Here is a 19,371-nt window from a genome sequence, read left to right as displayed (position 1 = left end):
TATGAATTTTTGATGGTCACTTTTTACCACATTTACAACAATATTTGTCAACTTAGAGATATTTTAAATAGTTAAATCTAAATATTAAATGTTACACCTAAATGCTAAATCTAAATCTAAATGTTAAATATAAATATAAATATAAATGTTAAATATAAATGTTAAATATAAATGTTAAATATAAATCTAAATGTTAAATCTAAACGTTAAATCTAAATGTTAAATCTAAATATTAAATCTAAATCTAAATGTTAAATCTAAATCTAAATCTAAATGTTAAATCTAAATGTTAAATCTAAATCTAAATGTTAAATCTAAATCTAAATCTAAATGTTGAATCTAAATGTTTCGGGTGAAACTAAATATTTAACTAATATGCAAATTCAAAATGCCGGTAACCGGAAGTGCCAAAATAAAAGCTCGAGTGTGTGTTTATAGCATGGTTTATAGTGTCAAATAACGAATAAAAACCATCTCATAATAATAACTATAATATAACGATAATAATACCTAAAATAATAAACACGTTTGGAGAAACTGTAGAGTTTCGTGATGAGAGTGATGACATGACATTCAGTCAAAGTGAGCCCCCTCGTGGCTGGCTATTATGGCTGCAGGTCATAAGTCCCGCACTTTTCATAAAAGTGACGCTAGCCTACTCTTCAAATACAGTTTCTCCAAATGTGTTTATTATTTTAGGTAGTTATTATCACGATAATCCATGTCCAAGAGTCCATTTCCTCGGATGAGATGGTTTTTATTCGTTATTTGACACTAAACCATGCTATAAACACACACTGACCTCCTCGAGCTTTTATTTTGGCACTTCCGGTTACCGGCATTTTGATTTTGCATATTAGTTAAATATTTAGTTTCACCCTAAACATTTAGATTCAATATTTAGATTTAGAGTTAACATTTAGATTTAGATTCAACATTTAGATTTAGATTTAACATTTAGATTTAACATCTAGATTTAGATTTAACATTTAGATTTAACATTTAGATTTAGATTTAATATTTAGATTTAACATTTAGATTTAGATTTAGATTTAACATTTAGATTTAACATTTAGATTTAGATTTAGATTTAACATTTAGATTTAGATTTAGCATTTAGATTTAACATTTAACATTTAGGTGTAACATTTAATATTTAGATTTAACTATTTAAAATATCTCTAAGTTGACAAATATTGTTGTAAATGTGGTAAAAAGTGACCGTCAAAAATTCATACCAGTTAAATACAACCTTGTTTGAAGCTAAATGTGACAAAATGTTGCTGTTATTTTCAGCATGAGACACTTTACAAACGGCGCCCCATAATTAGAGGGATATTTTATTTTATATGCACTACTTTAAACTAAAAGTTTGTGGTGGGTAATGTTTTGGAAAGAGGTCTCTTTTGCTCACCAAAGCTGCATTTATTTAATAAAAAAAGTTTCTCACTAGATCTTGCAGAGATTTATTTCAGTAAAAACAGTAAAATGGCATTTATTCATGTGATGGCACAGCTGAATTTTCAGCATCATTACTCAAGTCTCCAGTGTCACATGATTTGCATAAAGAAATCATTCTAATATGCTGATTTGCTGCTCAAGAAACATTAAAATCTTCAAAAAATCTGAATTCAGCATAATCTTGTTCAACATAGAATACTATTTATTTGATGATATAAATATGTTGTATAACAATATACATAAATGTTTAACTTCAGAAAAACTGAAGTCAAATGGCTGGCATATAATTTAATGTTGATTTTAAATAAGGCACACAAAAAAACATGTTAAAATACAAATCAATAAAAAAAAGTCCATATATTTAAGCATAGCCTTAACTAAACTACTAAATAAGTGATGGCTTGTGATTTTGGGGTAGAATTTATATTTTATGGCAAATTGTGGGACTCCTAGTCAACATATCTTGCAGACAGCTAAATCAAGCCAAAATAAAACAAGAACCTGCAATGTTCTTGGGGTTCAAAATCATTTTAGTATATATTTTCTATAAAAATGTATTAAAAAATGATGAATGATACATTTCATCCCACACTAGCCCAGAAGGGAATGACTAACACTAGCATATCGAATTACATCAAACGTCATAATTCAAACTTGATGTTTACAGTGTTCAGCATTTTAAGTAATCTCCATATTTCATTGTTTTAGCTTAGTCCACCATTATTTTCACTATTCTATTGTCTTGAAACAAATACAAAAGGCACCAACAAATGTATTACCAGCCAAAGTATTTTCTAATTAAAATATTCATTCAAATATCTTCTTTTTCATTTTATTTTCATTTCATTGACTGATTTACTAGTGTCAAAAAACCACACCAAACATCCCTTTTATTATTTAGCAACTTTTTCCCTCTTATCCCAAAGGTTGGTGCTGTTTGAATGAGCTTTCAGATCAATAAAAAACAATTACACTAGGTTTGTTTGTCCAGACTGCATGGCAGATCTCTGTTCCTTGAGACCTTCTGCCAGAGTGTGGATGTGTTATATTTAGGATAAGGCACCTCTGTTCTCCCAAAACAACATTAGCAATATCTCTCGGAAACAATTTGGCCCACGTCATTTCCAGACCGTGTCAACTATTTCAGAGAATGGGGTAGATACTCATCCTCGTACCGGCTCATTACAAAACAACACGCAGCGAGTCGGTTCTAAGGGCTCATTTTGTGCCTGGCCGGAATACTAAATTTGAAAAACAGGCTTGAGCTGAAGCACAATAATTGTTCTGTTTTTGTTGTTGTTTTTGACATGTCTCTATACTGCTTACAAAGTGGCGGATGCCTAACCGGATGAATGCCTGGTGTTTATCTGGAACATCAACATCAGGAAGTGATGACTCATGATCTCTTGCAGGAAAAATAATCAAACTTAGATCAATCGGATGTTCAGGACAACTTTTCATGTTTTTGTTGTTCAGTTAGGAACAGATACACACAATCCCGTTTTAAACAGAAAACACACACTAGTGGACAAACGCACAAAAATAGACTTTCTAACTGCATGTAGGGGGAGACCGGAGATGACTGTAACACTTTTTGTTTGAGCATCAGTACCTCAGTGGTTGTTTGTGCTAGATAGCTCAAATTTTCATATATGGTAGCCACATTTGTCTACTGCAAATATAACTCACTTGTATATGTACAACACAATCACAGATTATGTGAGTTACATAAAAAATCTACCCCACTACTAAGGTGAGTTGTAACACTAGCTGGGGATAGATGTAACACTGAGAGGTAATGTGCTGAAATAACACCCACTCTATGCAATTTTTTGCATAAACATAATTGAAGAACAAAGAAAAAATAACGTGAACAATTTAAACTGACAAAGAACATTATATTGTATTTTTTTAAACTTTAAATGTAGTGCAAAACAATTGGTGCACGTGTTTGTGTGAGTGTGTGTGTAAGTGTACTGTTTTCCTGTCATACAAGGGTTCAGTCACAGGCTATGTTTCCATGATCCCTATATTTTTTATGTGAATTTTGTGATATTGCATAAAAAAAACACTGAATGAAACTATCAACCATAAATTCTATGAATGTGCACAAAAAACTTGTACGTTCAATTGAGGCAGGTCATTTTTTTATATCTGGTAAGAAGACGCATAAACTATGATGGGAACACATTTACTGAATAAATCCCTCGATACGCAACAAAAAACTCACGTGCCTTTGCTTCAACAGAGGATGTGATTAATAACTGGGCTCATCGGAATCATCATAGGGGTTGGTTGTAACATTTTTAATAAACTGTTACAACTATCCCCACCCCAAACAGCCATAACATAGCTAAATGTTTTAGCATGTGGGTTTGAAGTTAGCATAAATACAAAGCATCAAATTAAACTAGAGAAACAGCAACTTCAGGTCATGTAAGTTAAATAATTGCATCTACAATTCAATGATTGGCTAGGTACTTTCTTACCTGAAAATCTATATTTTCAATCATAAAATCTACAAATTGACACAGTCACATGCAATTTTTTCTGTGAGCTCAAAAAGAAGATGGGAGCGTATGATATTGATGTCGTTATTACAGCTCTTTTCTGACCTGTCCAACTGACAGTGTTACATCTAATCCCGTGTTCTAACACTCCCCGGTCTCCCCCTACACAAACACACACTGCTGTCACAAATGTGTTAACATTGCACATGTGTAACGTAACACTGCAAAAGGGTGCCAATGTGTCATAAACAGAGAAAAGCACCCAGAACCTTGCTGAAAAAATTGCTTAAACCAGTCTAAGATAAGGGGCCCAAGCATGACCAAACCAGTTAAGCCGGTCTGCTTCGCTGGTTTTTAAATAGTTTGGGCACATTCAGTTATCCAGAGTGGGAGATCAACTAGCCAACAGATACACTAGTTAAACTCCAATGAGAATAGAATAGAATAGAATAGAATAGAATAGAATAGAATAGAATAGAATAGAATAGAATAGAATAGAATAGAATAGAATAGAATCTTTTTTATATTCTATTCTGGCTGTTAGTGTTTTTGGAGTCTGCTTGAGCATAGCAAATGAAACCAGTTCTATGCTGGGTGAGTTCAAAATGGTTCAGTATTCTAAGCCTCCATTAGGCTGTGTAGGATGTAATATAATTATAATCATTCACTGATGTAAAAGTTCGTTTTTTGACGTTACCAAAACTCTATGAAGAGCTCCAGCCAATCAGAAATCACTGTGACTTGAATACTAAAACATCCCATTAAATGAAACTGTTAATTGACACAAATGCTCATTACAGATGGAGAGACTATGAGTAAATGACGAGTGTCAGCCTAATTACTTGCCTAATTTGGGACATTACTCCTCAAGCACATCTTCTGAGAATGCTGAGAGTGATTTGGAGATAATTAAGCCTATAAACTAACTACACTCATCCATGTTTGAAATTTACAACTTTGAATTCTGAGACTGCAATGAATAAACTGACAAGCACCCAGTTTAGATTTCATGAGTCACTCTTGCACACATGAGTGTCAGCCCACTACACACAACCTACAGTTTACAGCTACAGGAATGCTTGTCAGACACATGTATAAGCATGATGGGACTATTAAACAACAGTCTGGTCTAAAGAGACGTACCTGAGCAGCTGGAACCAGGGGACTTGCTCCTTCTCGAGGGTCCACCACTGCGGGGAGAGCAGCGGCCTTGCATGGGAGAAATACGGCCATAGGACTGCGATTTCATCACCCTGCACTCTGAGAAAGGTAGCAAAAGAGAAACACATCTGAATTCACTCTACACTCAGATCCTCCTGTCTCTGTAATACACACCGAAGAGAGTCCCATCTGTGTGGACGACCTGATGTCACCGCCGATCAATCTACCGTAACCTCTGTGAGGCACAAGCATGACGGCCTGACATCCTGGAGGTCTGATCAGAGGAGATCTGACAGGCTGAGTTGCTCTCAGATCAGATCAATATGTCTATCAGGAGGATTGATTTTAAAATAGCTCATAGTCTGATGCCTGTTTCTGTACTGACGACGTCAATGCCAATTCATTTAGTTTTAATAAAACTGGATAGTAACTAGTGTCATAATAATAATTACAAATGTCAGTAAATTGTTTCACTGCTAAATAAAAATTCCTACCTGAATATGTTATTTTGTTTACAAGAACTGTGATTTGAATGGTAAAGCTTTAAAATATATGCAAATAACAACAATGATACTGACAGCGGGAAACAAATGCTACAGCTAATTAAGTAACAGACTCCAGCTGAGGAGATTATTATCTAATGTTATGACTTCAACTCTCAAATATTACAATGTTGGAAAATATGTGCATTAGTCAAAACAGCTTATTTAAAATTAAACCTAATTACTAAGCACTAAAACAGAATTTGAAGCAACTTACTTATATTGGCAATCACAGAAGTCCATGCAACTTAGGTACAGTAAGTGGTACAGTTGTTGTTGGTCTTAGGAAAACAGTCACGTTTTAAAAAGGGAGGGATTCATTATCCATTAACTTACCACTCTCATCCAACAAGAAGTCATCCTGGTAGCGGAACTTCTCTGGGCCGCAGGCGATAAATATATCATCCTCACCAAAGAAGTCCTGAAGACATGATATCTATGAACACAGCACAGGTAGACGTATTATTCACCTAAACATCAATGCATTTGAAAGAACATTTCTGTTCAAAAGTTTGTGGGGTCGGTAAGATTTTTTTAAACACGTTTTTAAAAATCTCTTTTGTTCACCAAGGCTGCATTTATTTGATAAAAAAAAAAAAAAACACAGTAAAAACAGTAATATTGTGAAATATTATTACAATTTAAAATAACTGTTTTCTATTTTAATATATTTTAAAATGTAATTTATTCCTCTGATGGCAAAGCTGAATTTTCAGCATCATTACTCCAGTCTTCAGTGTCACATGATCCTTCAGAAATCATTCTAATATGCTGATTTGCTGCTCAAGAAACATTTATTATTATTATCAATGTTGAAAATAGTTGTGGTGCTTAATAATTTAATGAAAACAACAATAAAAATGTTTTATAGATTTTTTAGCAATATAAAAGTCTTTACTGCCACTGTTGATCAATTTAATGTGTTATTGCTGAATAAAAGCATTAACTTATTTTCTTCTTTTTTAAAAAAAAAACCTTTTGAATGGTAGTGCATATTTTATTTTTTGAGATCATTATACAAATATATTCAACTTAAGCAATTCCCAATATAAAATTCATTATGATAACATAAAAATAAAAATAAATGCAGCATGTAAATGTGTGCATGTAAATAAATTAATTGACTAAAATAGGCTAAATAAAACAATGCATTCATATTAAGTCAATAATTCAAGGCTCAGAATGTGAGGGTCAATTTGATCAGTGTCTCAAACCGTGTTTGACATTCTTATATTGTAAAGGTCAGTGATCAGTGATTCATACAGCTGCATGAATAAAGAAAGCAGTTTAGCATCTCACTTTTATGTATCATTTACACATACCATTGAGAACATGTTGCTGTAGCAACAGTGACGTCATCACCAAGAGCAGAGTAATGACTCAGTCAGGTGGCAGAAAGTGACCTAATGCTCACGCTGAGCTCAAAAAGAGTGAATAATCCAATATTCAGTGATATAACAGCAGTATAACTGGCATCACTGATGAAAACCGCATAAGGCGGGTAATGAGCTTACTACTAAAGTATATGTGATCTTTTGTGTGCAGCAGAGGGTTAGTTCAACATAATCTTTTGCATATTTAGTCTACTGTAAATGTCCAAGCTAAAAGTTACTCATGGGGGTATTTTGCATTTGTGAACAGAATAAAAAGAGCAATGTTGTGCATAAATAACAGTTAGAAAGAAATAATACAAGTTTCATTTCCTTTAATGTTGAAATGTAGGCTTATTACCTTTCTGTAACCCGAGGAGTGTGCGCTAATATTTTCAGAGTCACTTTAACAAAAAAAGTCATTCATGTGCGCTCCACCCAGTGTCACTGACAATCTCAAACACCAAATTTTTTTGAAAACCGGCACCAAGTTTGCATTTTTCTAAATTAATTACATTTACAAAAATGAACTTCCAATAATACTTTAATGAAAAAAAAGGTCCATCTTTAATAATAAAAAAAAAAGAAGATTCATGAAGATTAAATGAAAATGTTTATTAGAACAATTAACTTAGAAACTATTTAAGAGATTACTGTTTAAAGCTATGGTAGGCAATTTGTTTCATAAACACTTTTTTGTTATACTGGTTGAAACTCTCTTCACATCCTAATAGCAATCAATAATAGAAGTGATTTAAATATTAAAACATGTACATATAGTATCTTCTGTGGAAGTCTCAGGACCAAAAAATGTTCATCCAATCTCCAGGCACCAATTCAGCCTGTCAACAACCTCCGTGCGCAGACATCATCACACATCATCAGCACAGTAAGGCTATGCAGAGTTGTAGACAGACAGTCACCGAGCAACACAAACAAACAGCAACTGCCTTTTACAGTTCCTCCTGAACCAAACCAATGATCTTATGCTGCGTTCACGCCATGTCGTAATTACCGTAATTAAGAGATGACAACCTGTGACGTTCTACCCGGAGCTGTTCACGTCCTTAGACTTGATTTTTGCGTTTAAATGGCAACACGATCAACGCCGAAATGAATCTGCAGCAGTCAGGTGGTACATGTAAGAGCTCAAGAGACATGAGGTATTTTAACGCCATCTCTCTTATCGCATTGCAGACTCATGTCTTTGAGTGTCATGTGTGTGTGTTCATGTCTTTTGGAGAATGCATGGCTTTGGAGACGCTCTGAAGGGAGGGTGGGAAATTGCCGAAATTTCCTAACCTACCTTTAATTTAGTTTTATATTTATATATGTTCTTATATCCTTATATTTTTGTTCTAATGTCACAATAATCTCAGGGTTTATTTTCTCAATTCCTTGATTCTTTGTGTGGGTTTGGTGAAGTGTAATAAATACAAACATCGTCACAAGTGTAGCCTACCTTCTCATCACTGCTTCCTGATGGTTCAGAGGACAATTACTGAGAGTCCCTGTCGTTTCAAAGAATAGTACAACGACGAGCATGTCAAGTATAAAGGGAGGCTGCGCACTACAGAGCCATGGTAGAGCATGAAGTCCAGCTCCCCCTCTCTGGATGTAATTTGGGCGAAGGTCCAACTACACCCCAACCCTACCCAAAATAACTCTATCCCTCCACCCATTAGATCCACAGAGGTGGAGCCGGAATAGGTCAAGCTCAACCCATGATGTCCAGAGAGGGGGAGCTGGACGTTATTTGGCTCTGCAGTGAGCATAAATGCCTCATTTATTTGGGGAGGTGCGCGTACAGTCAGCGGAGGCTCACAGTGCGGAGCAAGGCGAAAGGCATTGCAGAAAGTCATATGTCTATAATGCCTTAATGCTTTAGCCCCTTCAGACCCTGCAACCATTGCAATGGACATCACATGGTTTTTGGCTTAAACCAATAAGATTTTATGTTTTTAAAATATGAGTACTGCCTGGTCACTGATTGGTCCCTGATCAACCAATTTGCAATGAAAGTATGACCCATAACTTAATCTGATTGAAATTCAGGCATCACGTAAGACATGCATGACTAACCAACTAAACAGGAGGAGCTCCTTTTGATCTTTTATGCAGATTTGTGTTCACGGTAGTATAATCAACTTGCACCTATTATAATCTTAATAGTTTTAATTGATAATATTTGAAGTTAATTTGAAGATCTTTCAGAGCTGTGGAACACAATATTTTATTTTTAAGTTGAATGTCCATCGCAATGGACATTAGGTTTTAATACAATTCATTATTAATATTAATAATATGATTTTATTTCTTAAATCTTGTGACCATAAACTGTCATTCAGTTTTTTTCACTAGTTTTAGTGAAAATGAGCAACAGTGAAGGCGAAATGAGTGAATATATATGACGATACATGTTGCTGATATAAATGATCAAATGTTTTATATTTACAAGACAAGACCAAAAACTTCCATTGACTAATTTAAACTGCACAGAAAATCAAATAATAACTCTAGACCGGTGATCATTTCTCCTGATCACCACAAGATGGCACAAGCACTTCATTTTGCAGATGCTACGAAGCAAGGACTACAGAACTAATTCTTATAAGCTATGCTTGTTATTCCTCTGCCCAAGACGTCAGCATTTCAACTCATCTCTGAGGCTACTGTGGGCACCAGCCATATCTCAGCACCAAAATATCATGTAACAAAATGGGCTCTATACAATATGGGCAATATACAGAGGCACACTTCAAAAACCTGATGGCAAAGTGGCAAACACCACTCACATTTAGGTCAGAGAAATGAAGAACAGTCTAGTTTACTAGTAACATTCAAACAGTCAATGTTATTCACCTAATATGACATCAGATTACATTCAATAAATAAAGATCAGATAAGCCAGTCTGGAGAACTAGTCTCCCTACATTTTGCTTTGATTGCAAAGTGTAAATCTTCTGGCTTTAAGTCAGTCTGTTGGCAGGGACCGCTTGTACCAGGCAGGAGCTGTGGAACTCAAAAACACACTAATCTGATGAATCATGTTTTTAATCCATATCTGCCATCTGAAGTAGTGACTAAAACTGCACAAGTAAAGCACTTTTCAGGTGAAAAGATGCCAAGATACGATGTACTCCGTTAAGAGGTTCAGGACTCTGAACCTCTTAAAATCTAGCAAAATGTCTTTCAGACTTCAGATGCTGGTTGACTTTATGTAGCCTACTAAAACAAAGCTACTAGCATCAAGTCCATATATCAGTGTTCAGAAGGATATAACTGGTCAGGAACTACTGCAAGCATCATCTATGAGGATGTATCATCAATAAATCAGGGCGATACAGAGATATGACCTTCTCTGTGGTTCTTTAATTGTGATTAGCAGCTGTATGCGAGAGTTAATGAGCACCTCCTGCAGGTTTATGTCCTGTTTGACAGGAAGCTTTTCACTGGGACTTCCTCTCTCAATGCATTACTAGGAGCAGCTCATCTGCAAAGCCATTACTGACACTTATCTAAAGAGAATCTAATGCAGAAATGCATCGTGGATAAAGCGTTTGAGAGGTTATAGGGCCAACTAACAAACCAACATGTTCTCTTTAGAAAAACCGAAAACCCAAATGGCAAGCATGCATCCATAGGTCACATTATCCACAAAACACTCTTCTTATTGTTCATATTTCATGAGGCTATTTGTCTCCTTAATACATCTGGGTGGTACGAACTGACATGCATGAATAATTCACTAGATTTTCAAGGATACTGTTAAAGGTGTATATGCAGATTTTCTGTAGCTTAAAACCTCAAACTTAAGGATGGCCCTCACTAAAATATTCAAAATGTGAGACCACAAACATGATGATAAAAAAAATCATAGATTTAACAGTTTTGTTCCAAATGCCATGATGTGACCAAGACAGCACAACACACACTAACTCTCTAACTAAAATCTCTTGCGGTCAAACGTGACTTTAGGGTAAACAAACATGGCGGACGATGGGCAAAAAGAAATGCTGACTGCTTTTTACAGAAAATTTGTGGGGGGAAAAAAATAAAAGGTTTGGATAAAGTAGTGTTGCTTCTGTCCTTCATCAGCTCGCTTTCTGATTGGGTATCGTTTCGGTGCGTGCGCGTTTGTCCTTGGGGTTCCCCCCCACACAACAGGATTTCTGATCGTAAATATTCATGTTGGATATTTACGATTTGAGATCGGTGTGGCCCCGGCATTCTTCCGAGCAGATTCAATTACACCACAGGAAATTCTGATATAATAATCTGTAGGGCCATCAAGATAATCGGGACTTTACCTAGGATTGTCCAAAGGGGAGAATTGGGCCCAAAATGTTGTAGTGTGTGGGTGTTTAGTACATGATCTACAATCTACTCAAAAGTATAAAGTAAATATTAATATCTACATAATATAATTAACTATAGGTATATTACATTATATATAAATAAATACAGCATGAATAATGTCTAAATCACTTAAATAAAAAAATTAAAAATCACATATAGGCTATTTATATATTTTATAAAAATAAATCAATAAATCAAAGACATGGTATAATAATAGTACAAACTAGGCCATCATGTATTTCAATAATTTATAGTGTTTCGCACTGTGATGTCCCAAATTTCCATTACACTTCTATCACAGTTTTAGATCACCTGTGTGGGGGTTGCCTCCCATTTCAGCAGAAGGATTTTTCTCAGGGAAACACATTAGCATATTTGCTAGAAATAGTCTGTCTGGGGTCGTGTGGGGGAAGCACAGCGGTGGATCTGTCATTGGAAGAGGAAGGGAAATCCAGGCCAGACTGACGAAATGCACAGACTAGATGCTGAGATGAAAACTGGATTACATGAAATTTAATCTACCATTATTATGTTATCATAGGGAAACTACATTTCATTATGCCTTGGTTGAAAGAAAGTATGTGTAAATTAATTGGGTGAATGAATACAGTTTAAACTATCATCACTGCTGTACTGAAAGGATAATAGCACAACCTTAAATTCACCCAAAATAAAAAATGCTGTCATTATTTATTTACCCTCATGTAATTTCAAACCCATAAGCTGTTATTTTGTTGTTTGTAGGATTCTGAAGAACATTCATTCACACAGTTCTTTTCCATACATTTTCCATACATTGGAATCGATGTTTCCATGAATGTTCACTAATTTACTGGTAAAATTTCCTGATCATTTACTCACCTATACTCACCTACTACTTACTATATAGGAATTGTCCACTATATTGAGAAAAATACTGGAATGTTTTTCTCAAAAACCTTAATTTATTTTCAACTAAAGAAAGAAAAACATCTTTGATGACATGAGGGTGAGTACATTATCAGGAAATAGGGCTGCACAATATATAGAAATTATCGAAATATCGCAAATGTATATATCGCAATATGCATATCGCAACGGCTTGCAATAACTGGAGTCATGAACAAAAGACAGAGAAAATCACTCACTGCTCTTGGCTGAATCATTTTTGTAGCTTTAATAAGAATCAGTATATATTTAATTAATACAGTGAAAACTAAGAAGTGTTTTATTTTTACATTTGATCATTCAGTTTCTGTTGTTAAATAAACCTAATGTAGGACAACATGAACCCCTAAACCCTGTGGTTTACACTGATGTTTAAAATAACACTTAATCTACAATTTACTACTGTAAAACGTACTCGGTTACTAACGTAACCTCGGTTCTCTCTAGAAGAGGGAACGAGTACTGCGTAAGATATCTTACGCTAGGGGAAAATCCTTTTTCCGCGAGATATTGAAGCCAAAAATTATCCTTAATTTTGTAATAATGCAAAACGCGTTGCAGCAGCAATGCAGACATAGGCGAGACAGCTAACGCGCCTATTGGCTGCTCTGCGGCAACTGCAGCAGCCTATCGAGCGAGGCCTGGCGTGACGTCAGACCCAATCAGGGCACTTCGCGCCCGCTGCGTCACGTCCCGCCGAAATGGGCGTGGTCTAGGCCTATAAATATCGCTCGCAGGCAGCTATTATCTGGTTTTTCATCATCGAAGCAACCAGAGCGTGTGCATGCACGGCAAGATACGCAGTACTCGTTCCCTCTTCTAGAGAGAACCGAGGTTACGTTAGTAACCGAGTACGTTCTCTTACGAGAGGTCTCTCGTACTGCGTAAGATATCTTACGCTAGGGGACCCAGTGTAAAACGCCGTGCGTGCTGAGATCTGACACCAAAGACCCAAGGGCGAAAGCCCGGGGTACATATAGTGCACAAACACTCAGTGAACTCACAGAGAGTCCGGGAAGAAGGAGGGGTGCAGCCTCACTTTTCCACATAAAGTAGCGTCGAAGGGACGCAAATTTCATCATACAGACAGGGCGGTGTACGGCCTGAACAGATGGGAAAAAATGTGGGTCTTACACAGTTTGCCCAGCTTTAAACTGTCGAAAATTGAGCTGTGCTCAGTAAACGCAGCATTCTGAGCTGAACGCATCAGGTCAGATAATACTGGTAGTCTAGACCGACAGCAGCCTGGCCTGCAGGGCGGGAACCTCTAGGTTATAAAACCTTATAAATGTAGACGGGGAGGCCCAGCCTGCCGCCATACAAATATCTTGCAAGGCAATCCCACTCGACCAAGCCCACGAAGAGGCCATGCCTCTTGTGGAATGCGCTCTGACACCCAAAGGGCACTGCATGCCCTTGGAGGCGTATGCCAGCGCTATAGCATCAACTATCCATCTGGATAGGCTCTGTTTCGACGCGGCTAGTCCCTTAGAACGTCCGCTAAACGAAACAAAGAGCTGTTCCGTCTGTCTGAAAACAGACGAGCGAGACACGTAAGCTCGTAATGCCCTGACTGGGCAAAGGAGGCTCGCGTCTCTTTCCTCATCAGGGACCGGTAGGGCTGACAGAGAGATAATCTGCGCCCTAAACGGTGTGTTGAGGGATTTTGGAACATAACCGTGCTTAGGTTTGAGTATAACTTTTGAGTCATTGGGCCCAAACTCCATGCACGCCACGCTCACAGAGAGCGCGTGCAGATCCCCTATGCGCTTCACCGAAGCGAGAGCCAGCAAAAACACCGTTTTGAAAGACAGGTGTTTCAAATCGATTGACTGTAAAGGCTCAAATGGCGCACCTTTCATGGCTTCCAGAACCGTAGAAAGGTCCCATACGGGGACTGAGGGAGGTCTGGGAGGATTCAGTCTCTTAGCTCCTTTAAGGAAGCGGATGACTAAATCGTTCCTTCCTATTGACTGACCAAGCGTTGTTTCTGAGAACGCTGCTATAGCCGCCACATAAACTTTGAGCGTGGAGGGGGCCCTGCCCCCATCCAACAGCTCTTGTAGGAAGGAAAGCACCTCCGTCACATCACAATTTGTGGGTGACACACCACGGGCTGTGCACCAGCCCGAAAACACTGACCATTTCGAAGAATAGAGTCGTCTTGTAGACGGAGCTCTAGCCTGCGTGATCGTGTTTAATACTCCTTTAGGGAGTCCAACATGTACCCGTTGATGGCCCAGACATGAAGGGACCATAGATCCGGGTGAGGATGCCAGATCGAGCCGCGGGCCTGTGAGAGGAGATCTCTCCTCACTGGTACTGGCCACGGGGCAGTACTTGCTAACTGCATCACGGCTGGGAACCAAGGTTGGTTTTTCCAGAACGGTGCTACCAGCAGTACTGAGCATCCTTCTTCCCTGATCCGTTCTATCACCTGAGGCAGGAGAGAGACGGGGGGAAAAGCATAGAGCGGGCGGCGGGGCCACACATGGGCCAGCGCGCTCCTGCTCTTGGAGAAAAATTCTTGACAGTGAGCGTTTTCTTGAGACGCAAACAGGTCCACTTCCGCTCTGCCGAATTTCTTCCACAGCAGTTGGACTGTCTGTGGGTGTAGGGACTATTCGCCTGCCGGAACATTGTTCCTGGACAGTCTGTCTGGTCCTATATTCATGATCCCTGGCACGTGCGCTGCTCTGAGCGAGCGCAGGTTGCACTGAGCCCATACCAGGAGGCGTTCTGCCAGCCTGTACAGTTTCTCGGATCTGATGCCGCCCTGGCGATTTATGTAGGATACCACAGACATGTTGTCCGAGCGGACCAAGACGTGGTGACCTTTTATTTGGGGACAAAAACGCGTCAGCGCGTTGTCTACTGCCAGCATTTCGAGGCAGTTTATGTGCAGGAGCTTCTCCCGTTCTGACCACTGGCCGAAGAACGGTCTGCCCTCGAGCAGCGCTCCCCATCCCGAGGTGGACGCGTCCGTGGACACCACTTTCACCCTCGAGGAAGTCCCCAGGCTTACACCTGATTGGTACCAGTCGTTCGCTTTCCAGGGTTTCAGAGCTGTAACGCATTTCTGATTGACCCTGAGGCGAAGCAAACCGGGTGCCCACGCTTTGCGTGGGACTCGCGCTTTCAGCCAAAACTGCAGCGGGCGCATGCGGAGCAGACCCAGCTGGAGTACTGACGATGCTGAGGCCATGAGACCTAGCATCTTCTGAAATCTTTTGAGCGGGACAGACGCGCCGCAGCGAAAAGAGTTCGCTGTGCGTCGAATGTCTACCGCGCGCTGTTGTGATAGTCGCGCTATCATGGATAGTGAGTCCAGTTCTGTGCCCAGGAAAGATATTTTCTGACTGGGTGACAGGGAGCTCTTCGCCCAATTGACACTCAGACCCAAATCCTCGAGGTGATCGAGTAAAATGGTCGTGTGTTCTATGAGCACTGCGCGAGATTGCGCTAGAATCAGCCAATCGTCCAAATAATTCAGCACTCGCATGCCTCTCATTCTGAGGGGTGCGAGCGCCGCGTCCATGCACTTCGTAAATGTACGGGGTGCTAGGGACAAACCGAACGGCAGGACTGTGTACTGATATGCCTGGCCCTCGAAGGCGAATCTCAAAAATCGCCTGTGACGTGACGCTATCTGTATTTGAAAATACGCGTCTTTCAGATCTATTGACACAAACCAATCTCCTTGGCGAATCTGCACAAGGATTTGCCTGGTCGTGAGCATCCTGAACTGTCGCTTCACAAGCACTTTGTTCAGTTGCCTTAGATCTAGTATGGGTCTGAGACCCCCGTCTTTTTTCGGTACCAGGAAGTATCTGCTGTATAGCCCTCCTTCGCTCTGATCTTGAGAGAGGGGTTCTATGGCCCCTTTTCTCAATAGTTTCGTCACTTCGGCTCGAAGTAGATGTGCTACTTCTGTTTTTACCGTGGTCTCGACGCGCGCCACATAGCGGCGAGGGCGTCGGCGAAACTGCAGCGAATAGCCTCTTTTTATAATGTTCAGCACCCACTTCGAAACCCCGGGCAGCTTTGCCCATGCGTCTGCATGGATAGCTAGGGGTCGAATACGAAGCGCGCTCCGCTCGCTCAGCGATGGAGAAGCTTCTGTGTGCTGTAACACAAGCGTGTCGCTCGTGACATTTGAGGCATGGGGCGCGCTGATGACAGCGGGCAGATTGCCCGCGCTCGACTCCTCTACGGTGGTTAACCGCGAGGGGGAGGGCTGGGCGGTTCCCGTGGGAACTGTCATGTCTATGTGTGGATGTGGGCGCGGGACAGCGGGCACATTTATCACACCGAAAAGCGAGTGCACGTTGGTTTCGTTTTACAGAAACCGTGAGACATGCATAACGTGGTGTTAGTGGGCACTGGGTAGTGGGCACATTCACCATGTTTGAAGCGCAACCGACCTGAGTCGGTTTTATGTGCGCGAGCCCTGTGTGACAGGCTGTGCTTATGTGTAGGGATGGGCACTGGGCAGTGGGCATTCTTACTACACACGAAACACCATCGGCCGTGGCCGGGACACCAGAAAATACGCTCTTTTGGGGATTTATCTGGGTAGCCGTGAAAACGGCATTTGTGTGCAGGCAAGCGGGTGACAGAACCGACTTGTTGGCTGCAGAAAACACTGGAACAGTCACATTTTCTGGAACTGGACGAGCGAATAGCTTTGGTGTAAGTCCGGCCGCAGCGGGACTGGAACACCGTCGTTTTCCTAGCTGTGCTAGGACGACTTCGGGGCCTCGGGCTTCACCGTAACCTTAGGTCGCGGGCCGCGTCCTGCGGGGCGGCGACCGGATGAGCGGGAGCGCTGTCTCGCGCTTCTGGCCTGGCGGCGCTGTGAAGTGGAGGCGGTGGACGGTGGCTGTGGCTGTGAGCTCTGAGCAGACGGTTTCGCACGGCCTGCTGCAGAGCTGGAGCGCTTCGGGAGGAAGTGCTTCATAGCCTGAGACGCTTTCTGTACCTCTGCGAATCTCTCCGCGAAATCTTTGACGGAGGATCCGAAGAGGCCTGCGGCGGAAAGCGGGGCGTCGAGGAACGCGGTGCGCTCAGACTCGGCCATTTCCGAGAGCGTCAGCCATAGATGTCTCTCAGACACGGTGAGAGAAGCCATAGTCCGTCCAATGGCTTGCGCTGCGGACTTAGTAGCACGAAGGGCGAGGTCCGTGGCACTCCTTAAGTCCGGCACGCAGATCGCGTCAGGTCCTTCCTCATCCAGCTTACGGAGGAGATCGGCCTGGAAGATCTGGAGCGTTGCCATGGTATGCAACGCTGACGCAGCTTGCCCGGCGGCGGAGAAAGCGCGGTGGAGCAAGCTCGACGTCGTGCGGCAAGCTTTAGAGGGTAGGGCCGGCTTAGCGCGCCGTCCAGCGGAGGGCGGGCATAAGTGGGCCGCTATCGCCTCTTCAACCGGCGGCAGCGAGAGGTATCCTTTGTTCTTGGCATCGTCAACGGCGGAGAATGCCAAAGAAACAGCAGGACGCACTCTAGCAGAATAGGGGGCGCTCCAGGACTTGGCGACTTCTTCGTGTAACTCAGGAAGAAAAGGCGCCGGTCTGGACACAGGTGAAGCGCGCTCCCCAGGCAGGAAAAATCCATCCAGCCGGTTGTGAGCGGGCTGCTCAGGCGAAGACCACTCGAGGCCGAGGCTCGCCGCGGCCTGTGCGAGTACTCGCATGAGTTCCGTCTCGATGGAAGCTCTCTTGCCTGACAAAGTGCGGGCAGGGGGCGCGGGGTCCTCAGAGCCCGCCCAATCCTCACTGCCTGACGCCAGGATAGAGCAGGAATCATCCTCTCCCAGCAGGGCTTCCTCATCCGCGATATCAACGGAAGCGGCGGCAGACGGCGGCCGCTGTCCGTCAGGAAGCGAAACAGAAGAAGCCGGGGAAGCAAGCGGGCGAACCGGCGAGCTTTGGCGGCTGAGGGAGGGTTCCGGGGCCCGCTGGGCACGGCGCTTTTTACGGCGCGACGCCGCGGCGGGCGGGGGAGCAGTCTCGGTGAAGACGGCTAGGCGAGTCCTCAGAGTCGCCATTGCCATCAGCTCGCAGTGAGGGCATCCGCCGTCAGCGAGCGCGAGAGCTGCATGTTCCTCACCCAGGCAGGAAACGCAGATCACGTGGCGGTCCCCGTCGCTGAGTGTGGCTCTGCACGAGCCGCAGGAAGGCATCTTTAAAAAGACGCTAGCTCTTTTAGAAATGTGTGTCGCGGCGGCGACACACACACACAGAAATACAGTGTAATAAAGAGAAGGATATAAGCGCCGGAAAGCGCAGCAGGAAGGCAGGAAGGCGGCGCGGCCAGCGACTTCAGTGACTCGTCCCGCTGAAGGTGCTCTCTCTCGACGGCGCGGCTCCTAATCCAGCTCCAGCGATGCGTGTGCTTCGCTTGAAGGATGAAAAATCAGATAATAGCTGCCTGCGAGCGATATTTATAGGCCTAGACCACGCCCATTTCGGCGGGACGTGACGCAGCGGGCGCGAAGTGCCCTGATTGGGTCTGACGTCACGCCAGGCCTCGCTCGATAGGCTGCTGCAGTTGCCGCAGAGCAGCCAATAGGCGCGCGAGCTGTCTCGCCTATGTCTGCATTGCTGCTGCAACGCGTTTTGCATTATTACAAAATTAAGGATAATTTTTGGCTTCAATATCTCGCGGAAAAAGGATTTTCCCCTAGCGTAAGATATCTTACGCAGTACGAGAGACCTCTCGTAAGAGAACTCTGCTGTTCACTTTCAGAAGTTGTAGGGATGTTTTCTTGTCACAAAAAGAATGTGAAACAAGTAGGTCATATAACTTTAAATATATTTTAAAGATAATTTGTTTATTTACACACTTTAAGCATTATCGTATCGAATATCGCATTATTTAATGAGTTATCGCATATCACATTTTTCTTCAATATCGTGCAGCCCTATCAGGAAATTTTTATTCTGGAGTGAACTAATCCTTTAACATCAATTGAACCTTTTAAATGCACAAATGGTTCTTTACAGTGGGAAAACAGTTCTTTGGGTGCTTTGAGGAACC

General features: G+C 41.6%; 1 protein-coding gene across 3 annotated transcripts in view; it reads right to left on the bottom strand.

Moving 5' to 3' along the window:
- The window catches only part of LOC309506119 (serine/threonine-protein kinase DCLK1-like), a 45,989-nt gene that overhangs the window by 15,987 nt on the left and 10,631 nt on the right, over positions 1 to 19,371 (bottom strand). For all 3 annotated transcript variants that reach the window (XM_082179704.1, XM_082179702.1, XM_082179703.1), the window contains exons 4-5: positions 6,011 to 6,110; positions 5,115 to 5,231 (exon numbers count right to left, since the gene is read on the bottom strand). In XM_082179704.1, the coding sequence (XP_082035830.1) occupies positions 5,115 to 5,231; positions 6,011 to 6,110 (217 nt within the window). The remainder of the gene's footprint in view (positions 1 to 5,114; positions 5,232 to 6,010; positions 6,111 to 19,371) is intronic.

This window comes from Leuciscus leuciscus (assembly GCF_965113295.1).
Source record: "Leuciscus leuciscus genome assembly, chromosome: 9".
Classification (NCBI taxonomy): domain Eukaryota; kingdom Metazoa; phylum Chordata; class Actinopteri; order Cypriniformes; family Leuciscidae; genus Leuciscus; species Leuciscus leuciscus.
The sequence above is the reverse complement of the archived record's forward strand: the minus strand, read 5'-3'. Positions and strand labels throughout refer to the sequence as shown.